At 52.5% G+C, this 25,506-nt stretch overlaps 2 protein-coding genes across 5 annotated transcripts; one reads left to right on the top strand and one right to left on the bottom strand.

The window, feature by feature from the left end:
* Nucleotides 1-219: 219 nt before the first annotated feature.
* On the bottom strand, nucleotides 220-4,303 carry LBX1 (ladybird homeobox 1). The gene is made up of 3 exons (XM_019636247.1): nucleotides 4,177-4,303; nucleotides 2,479-3,211; nucleotides 220-1,780 (listed from the first exon to the last, which is right to left on the bottom strand). Exons 2-3 carry the CDS (start codon nucleotides 2,801-2,803, stop codon nucleotides 1,260-1,262), a joined length of 846 nt encoding a protein of 281 aa, XP_019491792.1. The 5' UTR covers nucleotides 2,804-3,211; nucleotides 4,177-4,303; the 3' UTR covers nucleotides 220-1,259.
* On the top strand, nucleotides 3,529-12,280 carry LOC109379584 (protein enabled homolog). 4 transcript variants are annotated; one of them, XR_002123231.1, is made up of 4 exons: nucleotides 8,975-10,971; nucleotides 11,079-11,183; nucleotides 11,409-11,513; nucleotides 11,683-12,280. XR_002123231.1 is itself a non-coding variant. In XM_019636249.1 (3 exons), the coding sequence occupies exons 1-2, from the start codon at nucleotides 3,549-3,551 to the stop codon at nucleotides 11,130-11,132; spliced, it is 717 nt and encodes a 238-aa protein (XP_019491794.1). In that variant the 5' UTR covers nucleotides 3,529-3,548; the 3' UTR covers nucleotides 11,133-11,183; nucleotides 11,409-12,280. The 4 variants fall into 4 exon arrangements, 1 of the variants encoding a protein (XP_019491794.1); XR_002123232.1 differs by having other exon boundaries at nucleotides 11,088-11,183; XM_019636249.1 differs by adding an exon at nucleotides 3,529-3,823 and having other exon boundaries at nucleotides 10,691-11,183; nucleotides 11,409-12,280.
* The last annotated feature ends 13,226 nt before the right edge of the window (nucleotides 12,281-25,506 follow it).

Raw genomic sequence — 25,506 nt, forward strand, 5'->3', positions numbered from 1 at the left:
GCCATCCCCACTCCTTTTGGAGGCTGCCGCGTGTTTGTGGGCAACAAGAGCCTCCTCCCACTACTACCCTCTTCCTCCTCATTCTCACCCCTGCCCTAAAACTCCTCCAAATCTCCGAGGGTGGGGTAGCCGGCGACGAGCAGCGGGGAGATACCAAACCTGCCGCGGCTTCCCTGAATGGGGCCCACTCAATTCAGACATGGTCACCGCCGCTTCTAGTAAAATGGCAAAGACTTTATTTATCGGAGAAAGAGGCCTTGGGTACAGTCCGGGGAGGAGAAGGCAGGGCAGGAGCAAGGAAGGGGCACGCGGGACCCACCCTCATTCGGCCAACCTTGTCTGGCCAAGTCGAGCTAGGAGCAGGGCATTGGAGACTGCAAGACAGACCCAGAGCTGTGGAGGAGGTGGGGTGAGGGCTTAGGCTGGCCTCTCAGTCTCTGTCACATGCAAAAAAATTCTAAAAAGAGTAAAAAATAATTCTAGGGCTTTGGGTTCCTTTTTCGTTGGTTGGTTGGATTTCCCCCTGCTTTGTCCCTAAGACCCGGACCCCAGCAGTCAGTCCAAGAAAACCGAGAGAGGGTGGGAAGGAATCTTAAAAATAGTGTTAGGGGGTACTGGGAGGCAGAAATGGCATCGAAACCAGACTTCTCTCGCTAGGGGAAGAAAAGATCCTTTTGAAACTTGCAAGTCAGGACCCAGCTGCCCACCTCGGCCCCTTCCCACGAAGGGAAAAAAAGGCAGAAGGAAATAAAAGAAATCAACTGCAATAGGCCTAGGAAGGCGAGGAGGAGCATTCGTCACATGCAGAGAAAAATCAAAACAGTTGGGGCGGCCCCCTCCTCCGGACCGTGGGGTTCAGTGTCCGTTACCATCAATTCTGCCTCGCCCTCAGCAAACCCGGCAGCCTAAGAGCTTTGAAAACACGAAAATCTCCGAGATTTTAAAAAAGAAAAAAAGTCAGGCTGCAGTGGGAAGAACCCGCTATATAGGTTTAAATATTTATACAGAAGCCATACAGAATTGCACGGCGAGGGCTCCCGGGGCGGCGGAGGCCGCGCACGGCGGCCGGCCCGGCCGGCCAGCCCGGGTTTATTGCTTCGAGAGGGAAGAGGCGGCTACTGGGAGCCGAGTCCGGGCCAGGGACAGGGGAGAAGGCGGGAGTTGTAGAGGAGGTCCCAGCTCCCCTCGGCGGTCCGATCGGTAGGCGGTGGGCCTACGGGCTCCAGAGTCCCGGGGCAGCGGAAGATCCCGGGGGCCGCTCAATCGTCCACGTCGATCTCTTCGTCTTCCTCGTCCTCCGAGCAGTCCTGGCTACTGGCTGGCTGGTCCGTGAGCGGGGAGGCGGGGGAGAGCTGCAGGGGCCCAGCGCCCGGGGCCTGCGGGGCGCCTGTGGGGAGTGCCGGAGAGCCAGGCCTCGACTTGGCCCGGCCGCAGCTGCCACCACCGCCGCCCGCGGCTTCCGAGTTCTGCTCCAGTTCGGCCAGCGCCACGATGTCCATCTGCCCGCTGGGGCCCAGTTTCTTGGCGGATTCCACGTCAGCCTTCATCTCCTCCAGGTCCCTCTTGAGCTTGGCGCGCCGATTCTGAAACCAGGTGATGACCTGAGCGTTGGTGAGGCCCAGCTGCTGCGCGATTTGGTCGCGATCAGCAGGGGACAGGTACTTCTGGTAGAGGAAGCGCTTCTCCAACTCGTAGATCTGGTGGTTGGTGAAGGCCGTGCGCGACTTTCGCCGCTTCTTGGGGGTCTGTCGCTGCCCAAAGATGGTCATCCCGTCGCGGCCTGTGAGGAAACCATAGTATAGGCTTGTGCCAGGGGAGAAAAGACCCCACCCCTGGCTCTCACTCACCTCACCCAGGCCTATCCGGACTACGGTCTGTCTCTGTTCCCTCCTCAGATTTGATTCCACTTTCCAGACTAAAGCAAGCCTCCGCTATGGTAAACCTCCTCCCCAGTCTCTTGTATCCCGGAAGTCCCTAGGAAAATTTGTTTTGGTTTCTGTCCCCTGCCTAAGAGTTGGTTTGAAAGACTCAAGGTTGCTAGAGAGGAAGGAGCCAGACAGGGACACCTTGACTTCGGTGTGAATGTTGGTACTCCACCTCTTCCCAATCACCCCCAACTCTACCCTTACCCAAAAGTTCCCAGCAAAAGGCTCTCCATTTCCCACCCCATGAGCAGGGCTAAGAGTTTCCAGGCCACTGAGAACAGGAGGGAGCCAGGCAGGGCAGGCAGACTGCAGAGAGAGCTTGGGTTCTCACCACCCCTCTCCAGTCACCCTGGCCTATCCCAAGGTCCCTAGAAAATAGAGTTTTAGGTCCTGTCCCACCCATCTCCACTCCCAGCGGCAGCGGCTTGGGCTGGAGGGCCCTGACGGCCGGTAGGGGAGGAGGCGGGCAGAGGCACAGGGCACGAAGAGCGTTGGGCACGGGAAGTCGGGCTCTGGGTGCTGGGCGCAGGGGAACCCCAGCGGCTGCACCTACCTTCGGCTGCCTGCAGGACGCTGACCTCCAGCCCCTTAAAGGTCTTGCTGGCCAGCTCCTCCAGCGCACACAGTGGCGAGGTCTGCGAGAGCAGCGCGCGGCCCGCCAGGGGCAAGCCGCCCGGCGCGTGCTTGTCCGCGGCCGCCAGCAGGTGCGCCGCCCCGCACAGCGAGTAACTTCTCCGCACAGACGGCTTGTTGAGGATGTCCTCGATACTGAATGGCGTCAGCGGCTTGTTGGAGTTGGCGGGCGGTGGCAGGTGGTCCAGCGGGCTGCGCCGCCTCTCCTCCCCCGGCGCCGCCTTGCCGTCCTCCTTGGAAGTCATCTCGGCCTCGTTTGGGGGCCCGGCCGGGGCGGCTCGGGCCGCGGGGACCCAGCCCGCGGGCAGCTCGGGCGCCGGGCGGCGCGGGCGGGTGGTAGCTGCGGGCTGGAAGGAGGCCGCGCCAGGCAGGGCGCGGGCCGAGCGCGGGCCGGGCGCAGGGCTGATTAGCGCAGCGGCAGAGGAAAGCAGAACCGCACGGGGCCCCGGGAGGAGGGCGCTGGCGCGGGCGCGGGCGCTGCCGCCGCCGGGGCTTCCAGCAATCCGGGGCCCGAGCCGGGGCACGCCGCGCGGGGCTCCAGTTTCGCCAGCCCCGGTGCTATTTAAAGGTGTCAGGTGGCTCCGCGGCGGCTCCTGGCCCCGGGTCCTGGCGGCGGCAGTTGGAAGAGCCGAGGCGAGGGCGCCGATCCCGTACTGCGAGGGGAGGCGGAGAGATGGGGCAATTGACTATTGCTAACAAGTTAGCCTTGATCGAGGAGTAATCAATTATCTGCAGCGGCACTTCTCTCTCTCTCTCTCTCTCTCTCTCCTTTCTCCCTGTCTTTCTCCTCTCCTCTCTTCTTTCTCTCTGTTCTTTCTCCTCCTGTTCTCTCTCTCCCTCCCTCTCTCTTCTCTGCTCCCCCCGTCTCTCTCCTCTCTCCCTCTCCCTCTCTTTCACTCTCTGTCTGTCCAATGCAGGCGGCTCTAAGTTGGGAAGCTCATTAATTAGCGGGCCGGGGGTAGGAGGAGCCGGCTGGAATTAGCCTGCCTAATGCGCCTGTCAGTCCGGGCGCTGCGCCGCGCTCGGCCCGAGCTGTTTGTAAATTACATTAGCGGCGCCTTTATTGCACCCGAACCTCCGACGACTGAAAAGCCGCCGCCCCCACCCCAAACTGCGAGCGGCGCTCCCGGCGCACCCGCCTCCCGCTGGCCTGGCTGCGATGGCAGCGCTGGCCCGCAAGTCTCAGGCTCTCCGAACCGGGATTTGGCGTCCGAGAAGGACGGCGAAAGCCAGCCGGGGAAGTACGCGGCCGCCCAGCGGGCCAGGTAAGACCAGGAGCCTGGGTGGGCCCCGCCGCCGCCCAGCGCTGTCTTTGCCGAGCTGTGATCAAGGACCCAGCGCCCCTATTCCTAGATTCTCTTGCCCCTCACTCGCGGCCTTGGGCCACGCGCCTGGGGAAAGGATATCAGTAGGTCTGAACGAGTTCTGCAGCCCTGCTTGAGGCGACACAGGACACAGGGGTGGGGGACTCCAAGGGTTGGGGGTGGGAGCAGTCAGAGGAGTCAGCCTTCCCCAGCTAGAGACGGAGGGGGGAGTTGGTGCTGACTCTAGGCACCTCTCCCAGGGCCTGAGCCCAAAGAGACAACCTTACCTCCCCCCGGCAATCTTGCACACTTACCTCAGGCCGAGGCTCTAGAGGCCGTTTGGGGCCACCGCCCGCCTGGGGACCGGCATCCAACCGGCAGCCGGGCCAGGTGCCGGGGCTAACGGGGTCGGCTCGGGGCCTCCCCGCTGCGCTCTGCCGGGCCCCGGCCGGGGCCCCGCTGGCGGCCCCGCCCAGCCTAGCGCCCGGCTTGAGTGCACCGCCCGGCCGACTCCAGCTGTTCCGGATGCGGGGCGGGGGCCGGAGGGGGCGGGCGGCGGCTGGGACTTCGCTCTCAGGAACCCGCAGAGAGGACGGGGTTAGAGTCAGGCTGGGGACTGGGAACCCTATGGCCTGGACTCTGTAGATCAGGGAAGCATTTGATCTACATTTGAATGTGTTTGATTTCGAATACGTATATTTGTGTGTGGTTCTTGGTGTGTACATGTATGTAAACAGATGTGAACCTGTGGATATTTAGGAGTGTTTGAAACCTTACCTACGTCTTTTATTTCCCCGAGGCACCCAAGGGAGCTGTGACCCCAGGATCTTTTCTCTCTTGCTCTGGTTGGTGTGGGGCCTCTGGCCCCACCACCCTGATTTTCTATTTCTGCCCCTGGAGAAAGGAGGGGAAGAAAAGGGTGTTGGAGCCAAGGGAGAGAGAACTGTTTCCTTCCCCACGCACAGCCCCAGCCCTTTCTCTGGCTTTGTTTGTAAACTCCTGGGCAGCCAGTGCCATCCAGCAACCCTGCTTGGTCTAAAGAGTGCCAAGAGAGGCCAGTGTGGAGGACTGTGGCCCAGTCCAGAGGCTGGGATGGGACCTCTGGGACTTTGTGCTCCCCATACCTGTTCCAGGGAGGGAACAAGCCAAGGTGGGCTGTGGGGCAGGGGGCAGGGTCTCTCCCTGGATGCCTCCAGCATAGGGTTCTTAGTGCATCAGAGATCTATTGCTTTATCTCCCTTTTAGTTATTTGTTTGGAACGTGGCTTACAGCTCTCCAGAGTAAAAGGGATAGTGTAAGGAGAAAGGATTCTTTTTTGGGAGCCCCAGTGCCTGCCCCAGGCCTGCGTGGGAATGTTGGGAAGAGCTGTTTACCCTCTTCCTCATCTTTGTACTGCATTTTGGGGGGAGGGAAGGGGCTCAGAGGCAAGAATGGTGAATTCTCGGTTTCCCCCAGAGCTGCAGAAACATCCCCAACGCAGGCCTGTCTTTAGTGCATCAGCTGCCCTGGGAGCCAGGGGGTGATGCTGGGCCTAGCGATCGTGGAGTTGGAGTCCAGAGGTGGTGGAGAGGGACTTGAGGGAGAGGGCGCCAGGGAGCAGGACCTTGCCGGCTGGGAAGCTCTGGGGCCATGAAGGGTCTGCCCTCTCCTCTCGCTTCCTGCTCTCAGGATCTTGCCCCAGCCTAAGGCCCAGAGCCCTTTTGTGTCATAACCCCCAAAGCCCTGACCCAGAGCCTCAGGCAAGTCACATCCCCCATGCTAGCAGAGGAGGCCCCAGTAGATCAGGGAACAGTGACTCATCGGTCCCTATCTTGAGAGGGGCTTCCTCCCATACCACCGCCCTCCCCCCAATTCTTCCTGTCTTCACACCTGGTATTGGCCTGCAGGACAGGATCATAGGATAACCCTGCTACTGCCCATCTCCCAGTCCCTCAGGACCAGAGAAGTTTAGGGTTGCTGTGAGACTGCCAGGAAGATAAGGAATGTAATTGAGGAGCAGGGGGGCAGGAGCATAGAATTCTTTCACTGGGGCCCTGTTTCCTGGGACCTTTAGTCTTCAGCCACATCACGTCAAAGTTGACAGAACATTCCAAAATCTTCCGCTATATTACCTCTTCGACCTGCTGTTGCCAAACCTCTTATTCCCACCCTGGCCAGCAGCACCTACAGCTCAATCCTGGGGCTTTGTTTTTTTGGCCTAATTGGTTGAACTCCCGGAGAACTAGCTCTGACCTGGCACAGCTAGAAGTTCAGGGGACACCTGGTGGTGCCACCCCCATTTTGTTGTTTAGGGTAACCTGCCTCCATCACCTCATCCAAACCGTCTTCAAAAACCAGCCCAACTTCTCCATGGACCTTTTCTGTACCTTTTCAGTTTCCCCCAACTCCAGACCCCAGTATGTGGGTGGCTGGTATCTTCAGAACTCCTGGGAGCCCAAATCCACCAGCTGCCTATACCCCTCCTGCAAAGCAAGGAGCTGTGTTTTCGGTTTTCAGTCAGACTCACTCCCTCTCCTGCCAGACAAACTGGGAGGTCCTTGAGGGCAGGGACCTTGATCTGGGGATTCCACCCACCCTCGCTGACCAGGCAAGCACCCGGCACCCTCCGTGTATTGGTTAAATGAATTTTTATTGAGCAAAGAGAGTACAAATGATTGTGTATTGTGGAGGGAAAAGGCTTAGTCCTTGACTGTCCCCCTTCAGGAGTTTTGGAGATTGTGAAAATTGGAAGACTGAGTAATTCAGGGGCAGTGGTGTGAGAGTTGGTAGAAAGGAACTCTCCTTCGCTCTCCAGGATCTAACCTTTTGCCCAACCCCCTTCCTGGGATCCCATGCTGGGTTAGGAAGACATTGTGGGGTCCCCAATCCCCCATCAGCTGAGCCAGTGTCATCTCCCCAGGAGCTGGAAGTAGCTCGTTCCTTGAGTCTGCTCCACAGAGAGAATGTCTGTCTTCAGAGCCTGATCTATATTGTATCCCGACTCCTGAATTTGTGCTTGCCGCCTATACCTCCAGAGTCCAGCCTTATTCCATCTCCAGTAGAAGGGGAAAGGATTATTTTGCCAAAAATCTGCTTTCCCCCTAGTTTAGCGAATATTCCAAAGAGGAAGAAAAGAGCATTGCGTGTATTGTCAGGATAAGGGGACCCTACAGAGCCAAACAAAATGAGTTGTTTCTTAGCACAGGAGAATAATTCAAGTCAACCCCCAAAGGCTCCATCAACTTTATCCAGATTGTTTTGGTAGCCTCATTCGTTTCCAGATTATTTGTGTAAGCACCAGTGTTGGCCCTCAGGCTAGAGCGTCCCTCAGAAAAAAGGTTCTGACACCGCTTGAAATGAGTTAACTTGACCACCAATTGGGATCATTTTTGTCCCCGGGGACCTGCTACTCTCTCTCCTTGTGGAATTTAGAGAGTGTTTCTTCTGCTATAGAAGTAGACTCCGATAGATTGCCTCCTGCCACCCTGGCTGAACTGGGACTGCCCACTTGGTTTTTATATTCTGCCCTGGGCCACCATCTGCAGTAACAACAACAATAACCATGACAATAAACACCATAAGCCCTTACTGCGTGAGCCTGGCTTCAGGCTAAGAATTTTATTCATTTCATATATTACTCACAACCCTGTGAGGTAGCTACTGCAATTACCCTGATTTTACATATAAGGAAAATGAGGCCCAGAGAAGTTAAGTAACCCACCCAAAGTCACACAGTTTTGGAGTCATTAGGATTTGAGGACTAGTTTTTCTGACTCAAGTACTAACCCAGAACCATGGGGTTCTTGACCAGAGGCCCCCCAAGGACTCTTTGAATGGGTTTCAGGGGCTCTGCCGATCCTGGAATTGTGTAAAATTATGTATGTGAGCCCAAGTAGGCACATTTTTCCCCAGGGGCAATATTACATAATATTGGATTCTCAAAAGGGGTTGGAGATTCAGAAAAAGGTTAAGGTCAGAAGCAGGCCAATAGGGGAAGGAGAACGGGAAGGGGGAGGGAAGCTGCCTCCTCCAAGTCCTGGGGAGTAGGGAGCCAATTGCTCTGCAATTCAGGCTGGGCTGCAAGCCTGCTTCTGGGCCTGCCCTGCTTTCTCTGGTCAGTCCCAGCTATCAGGACCTTATCTGGCAAAGAGAAATGGGGGCAGAGTCTGTGGCCAGGGCACTCCTTTGCGGAGCACCCCTCCCTGCTTCTCCCCCCCCTACTTCTTTTGTGAACTAAACTCCTTTAGAGCCTAGGGACAAGGTGACCCCCCCCCCAAGAGCCAACCTCTTCCAGGCACTTCAATCCTGCAGAGGGGGATTGACTGCCCTTTGGAAGTGTGGGGGACATAGACAGACCACTGAGTGATAGAGACAGATAAAGAGGGGATGAGACATTTCCCAGGAGGTGCTCAAGGCCCAGGTGACCATAAGAGGGCAGCCTCCAGAACAGCCCTCTTTTTGGGTCCCAAGCCTTTCCCCCCCTCATCCTGAGACAGGAAGGGTTTCTATCACTTCCCTTCCTGGCACCTCTTGCTCTGTTTTTAGTGCTCAACTCATTTGGGGAAACCTTCCCTGCCCTGTTCAGTTTCTCTGTGCTCCTTAGCACACACCTCCTTGATGTCACATCAGATTGCCAAGGACCTGCTGGTTTGTCTCTCTGCCCTTCTGCCTCTCCACCTGGCTGTGAACTTGGGGAGGAAAGAACCTGAATCTCCTCTCCATGCCCCATGCCAGCCTGACATATACCAGAGTCTCCTTGTGCATTTATTAAATGAATTAACTAAATGAATGTAAAGAGACAAAAAGAGAGAGGCAGGCAGGGACCTCAGTCTGTGCCCCAGAGAGAGGACCAGGAGTGTGAGGGGAGGGTAGGTACATTGTTCTGCCAGCTGCGTGCAGATGTGTGAGGCACCCCTGCTGCTCCAACATGCACAGAGGGGTACAGAAACCTCATTCTTTAATGCTTTTTGGTCATGGCAGGGGGTGGCTCCTGGGTTCTGGACCCAGCTGTGGTATGGCCTAACTCAGGAATGGAGTGTTTTCTCTCTCTTTCTCTCTTTCTCTCTCTCTCTCTCTCTCTCTCTCTCTCTCTCTCTCTCTCTCCCTCCCTCCCTCCCTCCCTCCAAACAGAATTGAGCCCCTATCATGTTTGGGGCCCAGAAACAGAGAGGAAGAACAGACAGAAGATGGAGGGTAGTGAGCAGGCAGGAGTGGCAGGAAACAGACACCCCCACCCTAGTAGCCTAGGAGACTGTGAAGAGGGTAAAGATAAGTGTGTGTGTGTGTGTGTGTGTGTGTGTGTGTGTGTGTGTCCGGTTGTGTCCTAGTGGAGGTGGCATTTGAGTTAAGCCTTGAAAAATCAGGAGCATTGGGTAGGTACAGAAGTGGGGAGCACTCTCCAGGTAAGGGGGACAGCCAAGCGGGATGTTGGAAGTGCCAGCCCAGAAGGAGAAACAGAGTGACCCGGTATTTCTTCCCTCTCTCACCTGGGTAGCAAGCTACTGGGATGGGGTGAAATACCTGGTCCTTTGTGCACCCCCCCTCCCCAGTCAGGTCTGCAGCCTGAGGCAGGTGCTGGTGGGCTCCTGAGAGAGGCTGCAGAGGTGGGGGAGTTGGGGTGAGGCTGCATCTCCAGTCCTTGCTGCTCCTGGGCCTGTAATGGGGGTTCCATTCTCCTTGCTGCTCTCAGAAGCTCCAACAACTGACCTTTTCTCTTACTAACCTAGTTGGCCCAGGAACTCCTGGGTCTGAGCAAAACCCCTGTTATTGGTAAGTGCCAGGCATTCCACAGAGGTCTCACTGCCTGTGGGAGGGCCCCAGGCTTCAGGCTGGGCAGCAGGGCCCTACCTTAGACCAGGTGAATATGCAGAGGGCCCCAAGGAGGGAGAGAGCGGAGGGAGATGGAGGGGCAGGCCACCCCTCTAGGCGGGCACGGGAAAGGCCTGAGTCAGGCTTCTCATAATAAACTGCATGTGAATAATTCAGCAGCCATGCGGGGGCTCATTGCATTAGCACTGCCACCCACACCGCCCCTCCCGCGAGTAGTTCCAGCTGAGGGAAGTGGGGGACTCACTGACATGCCTGAGGAGGGGAGCCAGGATAGAAGACCACCCTGCTCGCTTGTATCCTGAATTTTCCCCGGGCCAAGTCCCACAAGACTCCCTGGTCCTGGAACCTTTGGGGCCCCACTGATCAGAGGGCCACCTGCTGGGCAGTGCTGTCCCAGCTAAGCCGCCCTCAAGACCCCCAGCAAGAGAAGACTAGGCCACGGGACCAAGGCCAGACTAAGGGAGGCGCTGGGGAGGAGGGGTTCAGACTTGCGGGAACCAACTGCCCTAGTGCCCAACCGCACAGAGAACATGGGCAATGTGGCTCTAAGCAAAGTGGAGAAGGCAGGCTCAGACCTGTGCTCAGAGCACGGATGCTGTGGGGCTGTTTTGTACGGGCCCGGATTTTCCTTGCTATCGAAGTGAAGCTCCGGGGAAGTCACAGGACCCTCCACCCACTCTGGACCCCCAAGTTCCCTGGCCTCTGACTCTGCATCTCCCCGACCGGCGAATCCAGTTCTGGCTGTGCCAGCCGCTGGTGTTGCCGGGCCCTGCGCTCACCAGGGCGAGGAGCGGAGCCTCAGGTTACTGGGCCTGGGAGAGAGGCTAAGTGCATAACGCCCGCAGTCTTATTTCGTTTGAGCGGAACCAGTTCCCTTTGGCTTTTCCATTTCCGGCTTGTTCCCGTGTTCCTGATCTTGAGGGATCACCTTCCTTCCATTTCACATCTACTGCTGCTTATTTCCTCCAGCTCTTCCCCACGTACCTTCACTTCCATTAGGTCGACCCACCCTCTTTTCAGCAGCCCGCTCCTATTCCCAGGGAGCCTCCCTCGCAGCCCCTACCTGGTGAACTTTGGTGGAGACCCTCGCACTGGCTCCGCTGGCCCTCCCTGGGCTGGCGCGGACAGGGACCCCAGCCTGGTCTTCACCAGTGTCCCAGGCAGCCAGACCAGAAGCCCCACTGAAGGCCGCTTTTGTGCCCCTCCCCTGCGCCGCCCTCCCCGTCATCTCGAAGAATCTTCGTCTTCGGCCGCTGCTTCCTCCTCTACACATTCTTTCTCATTCGTTTTTTCTTCGTTTGGTAAGTGCGGTCTGCCGCAGCACCTGGCCCCTGGGGATGCCTGGGTTTACTCTGCCCCTCTTGAGGCCTCAGCTGGGGCTCTGGGTTCGTGGCTAAACTTCGAACAGCTTTCACAGCAGGGCGGCTCGGGTGACTCCGAAGAGGCAGATGAGATGGGCTAATGGCACCTTGACTTCAGATGGCCCCACCACCGGCGGGTTGTGTGATCTTGGGTAAGTCTCTTAATCTTTCTGAGCCTTGATAGGAGTAAAAGTCAGGAGATTTAGGGAAAGTGATGAGAAACTAAGTCTTTTCACTTATTTCGGAAAGGGGTTGCCTGCTTTGGGGCCTAAGGAGGAAGTGAGATTCGCGGGAATTGTAGGTTTGAAATGGCCATTTATTTTAACGAATATTTCGGGGAGCACCTGGAAGCTGCTTTTTATTTTTCTTTTTTGCAGTTGACGGGGTGCCAGGTGTTAGAAACCTCTCCAATCCTGACCACGTCTCCGTTTTACCTAAGAGAAACTGAGGTTAAGATCGCGACGCACTGGTCAGCGCCACAGGTGGGGCTCCGACCCAAATCTTGCTCGGAGGCGCTCTCGAGTTTAAGCCCAGGACTGGTGAATCGAGCCCTAGCCAGCTCGCCGAGACCTAAGCCGGGAGGGTTGGTGCTGAACCTCCTAGAGTTCTCATTTTTCCGTGCTGGAAAAGCTTTGAAATTCTTATTTTCAGGTAAACGATTTTGGTGGCTCCCAGAGAAGGATGCAAATAAGACCCAAATGAGGGGCTTCCGGCGTGTTATGGGAAAGCCCCGGGGGTTGGACCAGGAGGGCAACTTTTCTCAACGTAGAAGCCATCGCTCCCCGATTTTACCTCCTTCGAGTCTGTCCATCCGGTCATAAGTCTGTCAGGCCTGTGGGGCCTACGTCCCCGCTAGTCCTGGACGGAAGGGGAGAATGCGCATGGCCCTACCCAGGGCAGAAGTATGGTCAGTCGATCCTTCCCCTTTCCCGGAGTGCCTCTAAGTTAGAGTCATCCTAGCTGCAGAGAGGGGACTGGCTGCGGGGGGCGCAGGGTTGGGCAGGCTGGAGGCCGGGGCCTGGGATCCCCTGGCCGGGCCGGGAGAGGCTGGAATCCGGCTCCCAGGTGACCCCATCCCTAGTTCCCGCTGCAAAGTCGCCCGGTGGCAACCCCGACAGACCACGCGTCCCTCGACACAAGTCCCATTACATTGTATTTATGTTTCACTTTATTGTTTTTTTTTCCCCTCTCTTATTATTGTCTCACTCTGGGGGAGGCAAAGGATATAATATATTCATCTTTATTATACCAAATCTGTGTGAAGCATTTAATAAAACGCTGTTTCCACACAGCCAGGGATATTAGTGTGAGCTACTCTTAAGTTAATGCTCTGGTACTTCGGGCACCTCCGCCACAGCGCCTGCTGCTGGCGGGCGGGGGGAAGCACAGGCCTTGGTCGGTGCACCCCCGCCCACCCCGAGCTCTGGGTGCGCTTCCCAGACCCGGCGTCCATCCTAGCGGTCTCTCAGTGACCTTTGGGCCCCAGCCTGGAAGAAGGGGCTAGGAAGAGCCGAGTTCAAGTGTTGTCGTCGTCCCCCCCTCCCCCCTTCTAACCCACTGTGGGCCTTGGCTTGCGCCTGTGAACATGGAAAAAATTCTATAGGCGCTTTCCTCTCAGGGCTCTTTCTAGGGAGGCTGAAGAGGCGAAGCCGGTGGATAGGGCTTTATAAACAGGAAAGAAAAAAGTCAGGATTTGTCAGGACGAAGTGGATGAAGGCCAGAAGCACGGAGGCCACAAAAGTGGTTCTAGGCAACAAAGACACCCAAGCTGGACCCCAGCCTAGACTGGGGAGCAGGGTGCGACTACAGTTTAAGCAGAGCCCAGAAGGTTTCAGCATGCCTAGACCTCACCCCCAGCAGATGAATGTGACTAAACTTTATAAAGATCTTGGCTTGTCACAGTAGGCCCTTCCATGGTCCTCCCTGTAGGCAGAGAGTCTTTGTAGTCCAATTTACAGCTAGCAAATTGAGCCTCAGAAAGGTCCAGTGGTTTGAGATGACTCAGCTGGGAAGTAGCACAGTGTCTTCAGATGCCACTTCCCTCCCTCCCCAGCCCTCCTGCTCCCCACCTCCCCCCTCATCCCAACCCACCCCCATCACCAGTGTGTTCTATGGCCTATAAGCTTTATATTCTGCTTTCTACATACTTGCACGTGTGCGCACACACACACACACACACACACACACACACACACACACACACACCCCTACATGGAAATGCCCATGAGAAGGACAGTCATGTGACTTTCCATATCCAGGCTCACTGCCCAATGTCCTTTACAGCCTACTGTCTGGGCCCCAATTTGGGCACATCAACCTTACTTAGGCCCTTGTACCAGTGCTGTGGGGGACAGTTGGGGGGCAACTCCTCAGGCCAGAAGGAGGTGTTGTGCAGGAAAGGATTGGAGTGGGCATGTATGTCCCCCTACTTAGGAAAAACACTCTCCCATATTTCTGTCCTCTGCCCCCATCACCCGCTCCTTGGGGGCTGTATTACATCACTCCACATCCTATAGGCAGCTGATGAGAGCTTCTGTGGAGGCTAAGGGTACTTGAGAAATCTGACAGCTCCCACCTGGGGCTGGGGGAGAAGGGCACAGACTCATTGTATGGCAGGGCTGGGACTAGGGTGAGGCAAGTGAGGTGCCTAGGGTGCACAATTTAAAAAGGTACTTGCTCTCAGTGTTGTGTATGACTTCTTAAATTTTGTGCTTAGGCATCTAGCTCACTTGCTTTACCCTAGACCCAGCTCTGTTGTGTGGTCCCAGATGTGAAATCACAACTGCCAAGCAGGGATAGAGAGGATGGTTTCAGCTCATCCTTGTGAATGGCTTTCTGAAGGGTAGAATATAAACAATGGGAAGAGTTGCCTTGTGTGGGAGTGAGCTCCCACAACAGGTGGAGTGTGCTTAGGGCCTGCTGAGGAGGTGAATCATCAGTCATATTGCCATCATCATTATCTTCACGATTTAACTATCGCTTACTTTGTGCCAAGTAAGAGCTTTATCCACATTGTGTCATGTAATGTATATGAATGTGTTTTGGCCGAGGATGGGATATTAATCTCTGACCTTCTGGGTCTTTTCCAGTTCTGGGAGTCTGTTGTTGCATGAAACAAAAGGCACTTCTGTTTATTTTAGTTGATTCATTGCATTATAATTATTATTTGGACTCGTCTCATGGTTTACTCATAGGTAAGCTTTTTGAGGGCAGGGACTGTGTCTAATCTCATTTCTTTTTTCTTTTTACTATTCCCTCTGCTCTTCCATGCCCCACACAGGACTAAGCACATAGCATATGTTTAATAAATGTGTATCAAACAAACACATGAGTCTTCAAAGGCTGTCTGTCTACCTGGTCATCTACTTTCCAGGCTGTGACCAGCAGAGCCATTAGGGTGGCCACTGGGAAAGCTAGTGCCACCTCTGCAGTCATTGTTCTCCTTCCCTGACAGCTGAGCTGAATTCAGGCTTGCCTTTGTAGAGCCTCCTCCCACACTGTGCTTCCAGCCCTATTCTAGTCAGTGGGTAAGACAAGGCCAGCCCAGGCTCCACCTGTGCAGAAGGAGCTCAAGTCTCATACTGAACATACTCATGAAAAACCATTCTGGTGGGGGAGAGAGAGCCTCTGGAAGATCAGAGCAGGGAGGAGCCCTATAGCCAGAGAAGTCTGCCTGGCAGAGCTGGGACTAGAGCTAGGCCTTGAAGGATGGAAAGGATTGAGAGGTTGGAGGGAAGAAATAGAGTATTCCAGAATGGAGTTAGAGGGAGCAACAAGAGCAAAGGAGAAGAGGCAAGACAGCTCACAACAGTGTTGGGAGACAGGTAGCCTGGCCTGGCTAGAACACCAGAGGAAGATAAGTGGGGAAAGACATTTGTGGAATGCCTTGAATGTCCAGGCCTGAGCCAGAGACCAGAAATTCAGGGTCAGAAGTCAGGATCCACATCCTAGGGCCCAGAAACCAGAATCTAGAACTCAGAGTCCACGGTCAAATTCCAGAATCCAGCCTTGTCCAAAGCTGTCTTTTTGTTTGGTGCAAGATGCCACCATTAGGACTCTAAATTCAAGGTGCATGAGCTTATTAGGTAACAAGATAGACTCTTCTGGTTGGCTTGGCTTAGGAAACACAAGGCCTAGCACAAGCCCAGAGCCAGCCTGGCCCGCTTGAAGCCTGCCCCCCAAGACTAACATGATCAGCTGTTCTAGGTCCTCCCAAATCAGAACCTGAAGTCTGGCATCATCTGCAGCCCAGGTACCCCTGAGCTGGGGCAGGAGTCGCCCACCAATATATTATACAACTTCCTACTGACCCCCAGCTCCCATCCTTCCCTCTACCCTCTGATACAGGTAGGATCTGGGCTTCTAGGCTGGACCCAGCTGGGCTAGGCCGCTGGGGGGTGGAGCCATGGTGCCTGCGGTGGTGCCAACCCAGCCAGCATGTAGGCGTTGCTGTGCCGGCCTGTCGAGGAGCGCAAGCCTGCCAAGGAGCCGGAGCGCTGTGCCGCGTGGAGGGTGTCAGGGGTGGTATTGTCAGCGCACAAATGCTCAACTTTATGTACTTTTAACTAGAGGTGTAACAGATGGCCCCGTTTCTGTCCAAGCCAGGGAGACTGGTGCCCATTCCGGCTGCAGCCAATCAATCCCGCCACTCTGGGGGGAGCTACAAGCTGGGCTGGGAGGCCTGGAGCCAGCAATCGCGCAAGGCTGTCTGTTCGGGCTGGCCCAGCACTGCCTTCGCCAGCCGCTCAGCCGTGGGCCTGGGGAGGTAGGAGGGCAGGCAAGTGGCAGCCATGCCCGGCAGCCTAGTCAGAGGCTTGTCTGGGACAGACAGTCTGGACCCACCCATCAGGACCCAAATGGCCAATGAAGACATTCAAGTCCCCAACCTGCCTTACTTTGTCCTTTCTCCTGTGATTTCTGCTCAGTACCTAAGCCCTAAATCTCTAGCCTCAAAATTCTCCAGATCCATAACCCTGCAGTGTCCTGTGTGGTAGACACCAGATGTTCCTCAGGACTAGGGGTGAGTAGCAGTGCCTTTGGGAGAAACATTCATGGGACTGCAGAAGACTTCAAGAAATGCCCAAGACAGCCAGAAAAGAAGAGAAAGCAGCAGGATCCAGGGATCCCAGAGCTGGGGGAAGTTATCAATTAATCTATTGATACATTCATACAGTCGGTCAATGAACACTTAATGAAAGCCTACTATGTGCCAAGTCCTTTGCTGGGCACTGGGTCAAAATCATAAACAGGACATGCTATTGCTTCCTCTCAGATGCCCTTCCCTGACTTCACTTCTAGTGAAAATTCCTACTGGTCTTTTAATACCCAGCTCAGAGCCAGCTCCAGCACAGGAACTAGGCCCAGGGAGCATGCAGGGACTGAGGCAGCTCTGGGGACCAACTTCTCTCTCATGGCAAGGTCAAAAGCCACCCCACAGTGTGTCTCTTTTCTCTGTGTATCTCTCTTCTCATTAATATTAGTAAAATTAATGGTGATGATGATGATTATAATAGGAGGAGGAGAAAAGATAAGTTCTGAGCACTTACTAAATGCCATACACATTGGTGTCCATGCTTATCTCAGTTAATCCTCTGAAGAACATTGTGAGTTAACTGATATCTTATCCCCATTTTACATGAGAACACCGAGGCTCAGAGGTTAGGTACCCTGCCCCAGGTTCAAGCCAGGAAGTGCAGGAGTCAGGGCTCTCACTCAGGTCAGCCTCCAGAGCCCCAACTCATAACTGCTTCTGACCCCCATGCAGCCCCAAGAGCTTCCTGGATTTCCTCATAATTTCTCATAACCGTGACTTGCATTTGACCAGCTGGCCTCTCTGAATCTTTCTCTACATCACCTCTGTTAACTGCTCTAGTCTCTTTGTATTTCATAGTTCAACTTCCCAGGAGAGGACATCAGATTGGCCCAGCTCATCTTTTAATGACAGGCCACATCATAAGGAGCTGCCCAATCAAAGAGCTGGCTAGGAGTGGGGCTGAGAGTAGCCACTGACCAGCTCTTTTTCATAGAACCAAGTATAGAAATGGTATCATACTAGGGAGGAGATGGAAAGTGCTACAAGAATGGGGCAAGAAAAGGATGAGGGGAGGCTTCATGGAAGATATTTTGTGGTTTTAGCTTTGAAATAAGCATAGGATTTGGGGAGCAGAGTTGGAAACAAGGATTTCCTGAAGAAAGGAAGAGAGTGAACACAGGTATAGGGTAGGAATAGCATGAGCTATGATCAAGGGCCAGTGAATAGCTCTGTTTATTAGGAGAGTGGGGTGCATGAGCCGAAGGCTAGAAAGGAAGGACTTAAATGCTAGTGTGAGTCTGAATTTAATTTAATGGGAGTCATGAAAAGTCTTTGAGCAGGGTAAGGATGTAATCAGATGTGTGCTTTAGGTAGGATGACCATATGACCACAGCAGTTTATGCCTATTGTCCCACTGTAGTTATTATTATTTTTATTCTTAAAATGTATTATTATTTTATAGAGCCCCTTTCACTCTCAAAAGCATCCTGGTTTGGATAATAAAGTATATATATATATATATATATATATATATATATATATGGTTGCCTCAGGTTTAGGGCCTGTGGGCTGTTGCTCTGCTAGGATTTAGTGTGAATGGGGCAGGATGACAGATGTGATGGTCCTGGATGAGGATATTACCATAATCTAGGAAGAAAGGAAGGCCAGACAGAGCCAGGTGGGGGCAGAGAGGACAGAACACAAAGGGTTATGGGCAAGAGACAGGGCTAATGTAGAACCGGCCAGACATGGTGGTTGAATGGATTTGGGGGGATGAGAGAGGGGAAGAGAGGAGTCCAAGTGACTCTTAGGTGTTCAGCTTGATTGTTGGAAAGAATGGTGGAAGTCTGAAAGCAGGCTGGGGAGGGGATAGAGATAATGATTGCGGTTACAATGAGTTTGAGGTGCTCTGGGACATCCACTCAGAGATGCTCAGAAGGAATTCCCATTCTAGATGGGAATCCAGAAGCTGTCAGTTAGGGATTTTTCCAAAGAGATGGCTAGTGGAGGCCAGGGGAATTGTGAGCTTGCCAGAAACAGGGGAGGGGACAGAGTAAGATAAGACTGAAAACTGAATCCTGGGAGATTCCTATATTTAGGAAGTTGGAGGAGAGAAAGGAATCAGGGGAGACTAAAGAGGGATAGTTTGAAAGTTAGGAAGAAAACAAGGGGGAATGAGTAGCCTGGAGATGACGGAAGTTTTAGGAAGCGAAATGGTGTTAAATCCTGCAGAGCGATCAGTGAGAAGGACAGAGCACATGGCCAGTGGATTTGGTTATTTCAAGGTCACAGGCGACTGTTAGAGACTACTGGGTGGTGAGAACATTGCATGAAGCGTGAATGGCAAAGAATGAGAGGTGATCAGGGTGATTTCTCATTCATAAAATTTGTCCGGGACGAAGAGGAAAGAAGGAGAACCAAGATGTAGAAGATGCTTGATGGAGAAAATTCTGGGAAGATGCAGAAGTTGGGTCCTTGGTAAGAAGGAATTCTTCTTCCTCAGACACAAGAGGGAAGAAAAATGGTAGGTGATCCAGGGGGATTCTGGGGTGAACTGGTGGGTTTGGGACAGGTAGAGAGGATGATATTATTCAAGGAATGGTCTCCATATACTTGGTCAAGTTAGAGTTGAAGGTTTGCAGAGGAAGTTTGTAATGGTTGTGGAATTGTAATGATGAGTCAATTGTAGGTGAAGAGAAAGGTTTTGTTTGTTTGTTTGTTTAACACATACTGGTGAAGGATGAGTTGAGGCAGCATGAATGAGCCAGGTTTTTTTGTTGTTGTTTTTGTTTTTCACCTGCCCCAGTGTGCTCAGGAGTAGGAACCAGAAAAGTGGATGGCGGTATAGTTTAAAGCGGGAGACTGGTAGGCAGGATAACAGGAAGCACAATGTTCAAATGGCTGACATGGAGCCAGGATAGGAAGGGAGGAAGTAAAGCAAGAATGGAGGTGATGGCCTGGGCGGAGGTGGAGGGCTTAAGGGACCAGAGAACAAGTCAGTAGGAATCGAGGGAATGAGTGAGGTGAGAGGATAGGAGATTGGGATCAAAGAAGAGAATTTCAGATTCTGAAATTCTGGAGTTTCCAGAGGTGAGGGGTGGTCATGCCAATTAGTGGCTGGAGAGAAGTGAAGGAAACTGCAGAATGGCAGGGTTTAAGAGCTTCAGGGGACTGAGGAGGCTGGGTCGGGTGGCTGGGAATTGAGCTGCTCTCAGCGTTCCCAGTGACACCTCAGGTTTGAATTTTTTTTTTAATTACACAAGTAGTACATGTTCCTTTATTTTAAAAAAATCTGGGGATCTAATGTACAGCATTGTGATTACCGTTAATGGTACTGTATTGCGTACTTGAAAATTGCTAAGAGGATAGATCTGAGAACAAAAAAGAAATGGTACTTATGTGATATGATGGAGGTATTAACTAATGTTACAGTGGTAATTTCATTGCAATATATAAGTGTGGATTGCACTTATGTTGTATACCTTAAACTTGTACAATGTTATATGTCAATATAATTGCAATAAAGCTGAAAAAAGAACATTCAAATGATCTAAATTAAATTGAAATTACTCATAATCCTATGCCTCAAATATTACTGAAGTTAACATGTTGATGAATATTCTCCCATATATATATATATATAGTATAATATATATGTACATATGTGTATAAAATGGGGATCACATTATATATACATAATGGTTTCTTAAGTAAGCTTAATTTTGGAATAATTTTAGATTTATAGAAAGCTTGCAAAGATAGTACAGAGAGTTTCCATGCCCCTGATCCAGTGTCCCTTAATGCTAGCATCTTACGTGGCCATGTTACATTTGTTAGAACTAGGAAACAAGCTTTGGTACATTATTATTAACTGAACTTCAGACTTTATTTGGCTTTCACTAGTTTTCCCACTAATGTCCTTTTCTTACTGCAGGATCCCATCCAGGCCCCCACATAGCATTTAGTATACATACTGTTTTGCAACCTGCTTGTTTTGCTCAACATTATTCGAACACCTTTCAATAATGCTACACATTCTTCCACACCATCATTTTGGTGACTGCGTGGTATTCTGTTGATGGTTGTGTCGTTGCCAATCCCTACTGTGGCATATTTAGGTTGTTTGCAATTTTTCACACTGATAAACCAAGCTGGGATGAGCCCCTTGAAGCTAAATGGTCTAGACTACCCCTGCTCATTTCCTTATAATAAATTCCTAAACATGGCATTGCTGAGGCCAAAGGGCTGCACCTCGTAGAGGCCACGGATACATCTTACCCAACTGGCCTCCTGAAAAGTTGTACCAGTTTACCTCATACCAACATCACTCAGGATTTTATTTTTAAGTTTTGATGGGAGGGGCGTGAGTGCAGAAGACCCTTAAGAGAGGCTTTCTCTCAATGTCATAGCCCTCTCTTTACACTCAACTCTTCTCTAGACCACTGGGTCTGAGTTGGCCCTGAATACAGCCAGCAGCTGGGATGGGGGTGGGGTGTGGCCAGGCTATGGCCCCTGGGCTCTGGGGACACCTCCTGTGCTGGGAGCTGAGGAAGGGGCCTGGACAGCTGCCTGGGCTTTGTTCTTTTGCCAAGAGGTGAGCTGGCGGGGAGGGAAAGGATGAAGAGAGATTGTAAGGGGAGAGGGAGCCTTCCTCTCTCCCCATGAAAGCTGAGAGGCAGGAGGGCAGCTCCCTGAGCTGGCCAGGGGGGCAGCAGACGGATTGGGAAAAACGTAACCTCCTCGAGACGCATGCTCCAGTTCAAGCAGGAGGCATTAAGGATGAAATATCTCCTGAGCAACAATTCATCTCTAACTGGGAGGAGAGGGACTCGCTGACATTTAGCTGTGATCAGGGGCTGCACACGCCTGTCTCCAGAAGCCTAACAGGAGCGTGGCCGCCTATGTGTTTGAGAAACTAGTGTGTGTGCGCGTGTGTGTGCATGTATGTGGGCATGTGTATGGGTGTGTGTGCATGTGTAACAGTATGAGGAATTGTGTGCAACTGTAGTGAAGCACTGGGTATGTGGGTGAGCCTGCGTGTGATGTTGAATATGTGTGGGCGATAGCGCAAGTGTATGCCAGGGTGTTGTACAATACTGTATGTGCGACGGTAAGACTGACCCTGAAATTGGCCTTGAGACAGCATGAGATTGGGTATGAGATAATAAATGTGAAACTGACCCCCAGGCTAGGCTAGATGTCAGGCCACTGTCATCCCATGAGACACCTTTGTGAGAATTAGCAAAAGATACCCCAGCTTCCACAAAGTCACAGCCTCCCAGTTGTGCTTTCGTGGAGCTTTCTTGTGCAGCGTGCTATGTGTGTTACTCTAAGTGGAGGCCCCGGATAGGCTCCCCACTCTCTTCTTATAGTCCAGTGGAATTTTCTCCACCATGGCATTTATTATGATTTTAATGTCTTTCACAATTTTGTGTGTCTGTTTGATCTCTCTCCCCTGCTAATCTGTAAGCTCCATGGAGGCTAAGACCACTTGTCTAGGTCTGTCTTATTCATCATTGTAACACCAACTCCTGGCCCAGTGTATGGGGTGACTCAATGAATGACCAGGACAGGGGTACATGTGTTCATGTGAATGCATACGCATGTAGGAGTGTAGACCTGAGCAAGGTGTTTACATGCATCTGCTGGACGTGAGTGCAAGTGAGTGTCATTGTTATCCCCCAAAGGCTCTTCTCACCTGTTTCCTAAGCTCTCAAGCCCCCAAATAGGTCAAGGACAAGAGTGGCCTGGAGACAGGAGGACACTTGAGGAGAAGGAGGCCAGCTCTACCTCTGCACTGTGCTGGGGCAGGGGCAGAGGGAGCAGCAGGATTGGGCTTGTTGGCTGGAGAGACAGCAAGGGGTCAGATCCTTCCCTGCCAGTCTGAATGCTCTTCTGCCTCATTTTCCAGGCCTGTTTGAGGCTCTGAGATTTCTATGAATAGAACCATAGGCACCTAGGACTCGGGTGGCCCTGACAATGTTTCTCAGAGCTGTACCCGGGAGAAACTCCTGACCATACTGTCCAGGGCAACGTACATCCCATCCTGGGGCTCAAACCGCCAATCCTGCTTTTGTCCGCACATGACTTACTCAGGTAGGCTTAAGATTCCTTTGCCTTCGTGCAGTCAACAGTCTCCAATATCACACTAGCCTCATCCCCTTAGGCATGGCCTAGTCCCTGAGAAGAAGAGTCCTGTGGCCCCATATTTTGAGGGTGTGGTATAGAGATGAAAAAGGTCAAGGGGGTGGGCTTGGCAGGGAGGGTGACAGAGGAGCAGAGAGAAAATGAGCTTGGAAGGCATGACAGGGACAGAAAAGTGAAAGTGCTGGTCGGCTGGACAGGCTGGGGCAGAGTAGGAGGCAAATGGCTCAGGAATAGATGTGTGGCCATGTCCTTGCTGGAGTCAGGGTGAGGAAAGGGGGGGATGGGATGAGTCTAGAATTCACCAGTCCCAAGTGGCCATCAGTACAGCTAGCCCCAGCCCTGCCCCTAAAATCTGACACTGTCCCCAATGTCCACTCATGCTGGTACCCTAGGGGCTGAGGTGAGAACTTGCCCGGCTGAGGAAACATGCTCCTGGAGAGACACTATGTGTCAGAATAGCAGGAGAGACCACAGGGCAGTCTGACAGAAGAGACCCGAGCTGGTGGTTGTCCTCGTGTGACCGAGACCTCAGTTTCCCCTCTACATGGGGGAGGAGGACCATATATGTTCATGTGCTTTGCCAGGTTTCCTCCAGCTCAGGCTGTGCCAATGGGACTCTGATCATGCAGCAACATCTGAGGACTGCACTCACTCACTGGGTGGGTGCCTCTGGCCTTCACAAGGCTCACACACAGTTTCAGGGGTACCTGTCAGATCCCAGAGGCCCCTCCTCTGGCCCACAGGGACCCTAACATTTTACCCTCCTTTTCTGACTCCACACTCATCCTTCCAGGGGGAAAGGCAGACAGCTTGCTGTTTGCTCTGGAATCTGACCTCAGGAGCAGGCAATCCCCTGCCTCTGGCCTCTGCCCTCTCTCCTAGCGCCCTCAGTGCTTCTTCGCTGGGGGTGGTTTTCAGCCTATGCAGAGACCAGCCTAGCTGGGAGAAGAAGCAAAAGATATTTTCTCTGCTCTGGCCATAGGAGATCATACCCTGTTTTTCCCGGGAAGGGTATCAGGACAGATTAGGAATGGAGGGGTGGGGTCTGCTCTCCTCTGTCACCATCCTCCCCCAATTTTCAAAGCTGCTTGGCTCCATAGATGACTGGAACCAATTGCAGGTAATGTCCCTGTCAGGGCATAGCTGCACTCATCCATTACCTGCTGGAATCTCACCCACTGCCCTCTCCGGGGGACTGGCTCAGGCATGTGGCTGACCCTTGACAAGCTGGAAAGGCCAGGGGTGTTTTTTCCTTCCTCTCTTTTCAGTGATGACTGTGAGCTCCTTAAGGATAAGAGCCAAGTCTTATTTATCATGTTGTCTCCAAGGTCCAGCTCGTGCTCAGCACACAGTAGCTGCTCAATAAAAAGGTAGAGCAAACAAATGAATGAGAGAGGGGAGAAGGAAGGACTTTATCGCTTTTCTCGGTTGATGGAAATGGGAGGAGGTTGTGTTTATCAACTGACATGTCTATCACCGTGGAGTCTTCCTGTGATGGCACCGGACAACTGCTTCTTTCCCTCCCACTGGCCACCTCCCTGAGTCACTTTACAACCCATTTCCCCAGCATTTGGAGGAGTCATTATTAATGAGCATTTGGACTGCCCCCAAAGTTTAGGCTGCTTTGCTCACATGTCCTGGAGCCACCAACCCCACCCTCTTTGCAGACAAGCAGTAAATCAATCCCTTTTGCCCTGGGCAGAGCCCTGTGCCAGGCATTGGGAAGGGGTCTGGCCTTAAAATATATAAAACAAGGATCCAGTTTCCTCTTTCCTACCTCACCCCAGCCCTCTGGTAAAATGTTATTCAGATCTAGGGGTTGGAGAGCCATTCCTTTTGGGTTATATAATCAGATCCAGAGATATACTTTGAGATCTGAACTCAATCCAGATGCACATCCTTTCCTTCCCCATGAATCATGTGTGCTTGGAGGGGTTGACAACTTGTAGAAAACCTGGGTACCTGTAAGAGGGTGACTGAAGCCACCATAGCCAGAGTGCAGAGGTGGGGAGAGGTGTGAGCTTGTGCTGCCTCTGACATACCACCTTCCATAAAACAGCGGTGTTGTATTCTTTCTGGAGACAACAGAGAAATCTATAAAGACAATTCTCATTATGATCTCTATTGGACAAACCAGCAGAGGAGCAAAGATCTTGTCCCCTTCCCCTAACCCTTTCTCCTGCTTCTGACACTTTCTATGCATCAGGTTTCTCTGTTGGCAAGTCCTGCCCAGAAATATCCTTTTCCAGCTTCCTCTTGGGCTTGGGAGTCACCAACCCAGCCTTTGGTTCCAACTATACAAATCCAGCCTGTTTCACTCAGCAAAGTCCAAGAAAAGATGTTGGCAGGATGTTAGTCCCCTGAGAGAGCATGGAAATACCAAATTCCCCAGGCCTAACCAGGAAGACCTCTGTGATGGCAGAATGCCCAGGGTTAAGTGGCCATGAGTTAGAGATAAACCAAGGGTCCAAAAGCCAGAGCATCCAAACAGGCAGAAAGAGATTGCAGATTTCAATGGACAGGTCAGGGCAGAATCCAAAAGGTCAAATAGGGCAATAGGAACTTGATCCTGAGACAAGGATGGTTGAGTGAGGGGGATGCTGGAGTGCAAGGGGTATGAGGTGGAAATTAGAGGTACAGTCTGAGAATTTCTAGATAGGAAAAGGAGAGCTGGGGGTGATGTTACAAAATGACGTGGAGGAGATGTTGGAGGTCCTAGCACTTATTATGGTGATGGTGGACATGGTTGTCATAGAGAGGTTGACAATTATAGTGACTGTATGATTATGGTAATACAGCAATGGGGTGATGAGTGGTCATGATACTGTTAATGATTGCTGCCATGGTGATAAAGGGAGTAAGTGATGATAACTGTTGTCATGGTGAAGGAAGTGGTGACATTGAAGCTCATAGTGACAGAGGCAACAATTTGGGGGGTGATGATAGTATTGGTGACAGTAAGTATGATCACAAGTGAAGGGGGCTGTGATGGGGGTAGAGATGTTGAACTGTTATCCAGATGAGGGAGTTGGTAGTAACAATTACGTTGGTAAATATAGACTCTTCATGTGGTATCATGGCTTTTCCTTAATCCCAAGAAGTGTATGAGGTAAGCCAGATCCTTTAGGTGAGCTCAGGAGGAACACGTGATAGCTCCTGGTCTCCTGAGCTGGAGGGAGGACCTCTTCTCCTAATACCACTGTGATCAGATCTTCACTGTCTTTCCTGCTCTACTCTGTTCTGATTATAGACAAAGTGGAGATTGGAGGGTAAACCACACTCCAGCTTTCCCTTCC

This window comes from Hipposideros armiger, unplaced genomic scaffold (assembly GCF_001890085.2).
Source record: "Hipposideros armiger isolate ML-2016 unplaced genomic scaffold, ASM189008v1 scaffold_28, whole genome shotgun sequence".
Classification (NCBI taxonomy): Eukaryota; Metazoa; Chordata; class Mammalia; order Chiroptera; family Hipposideridae; genus Hipposideros; species Hipposideros armiger.

Bases quoted from the DNA above. Each gene is read 5' to 3' on its own strand.
- LBX1 (XM_019636247.1), bottom strand. From the start codon at position 2,803: ATGACTTCCAAGGAGGACGGCAAGGCGGCGCCGGGGGAGGAGAGGCGG. The intron at 1,781-2,478 runs GTAGGTGCAGCC...GTTTCCTCACAG, and splicing joins CGTCCTGCAGGCAGCCGAAG to GCCGCGACGGGATGACCATC.
- LOC109379584 (XM_019636249.1), top strand. From the start codon at position 3,549: ATGCGCCTGTCAGTCCGGGCGCTGCGCCGCGCTCGGCCCGAGCTGTTT. The intron at 3,824-10,690 runs GTAAGACCAGGA...CCCTCTTTTCAG, and splicing joins GCGGCCGCCCAGCGGGCCAG to CAGCCCGCTCCTATTCCCAG.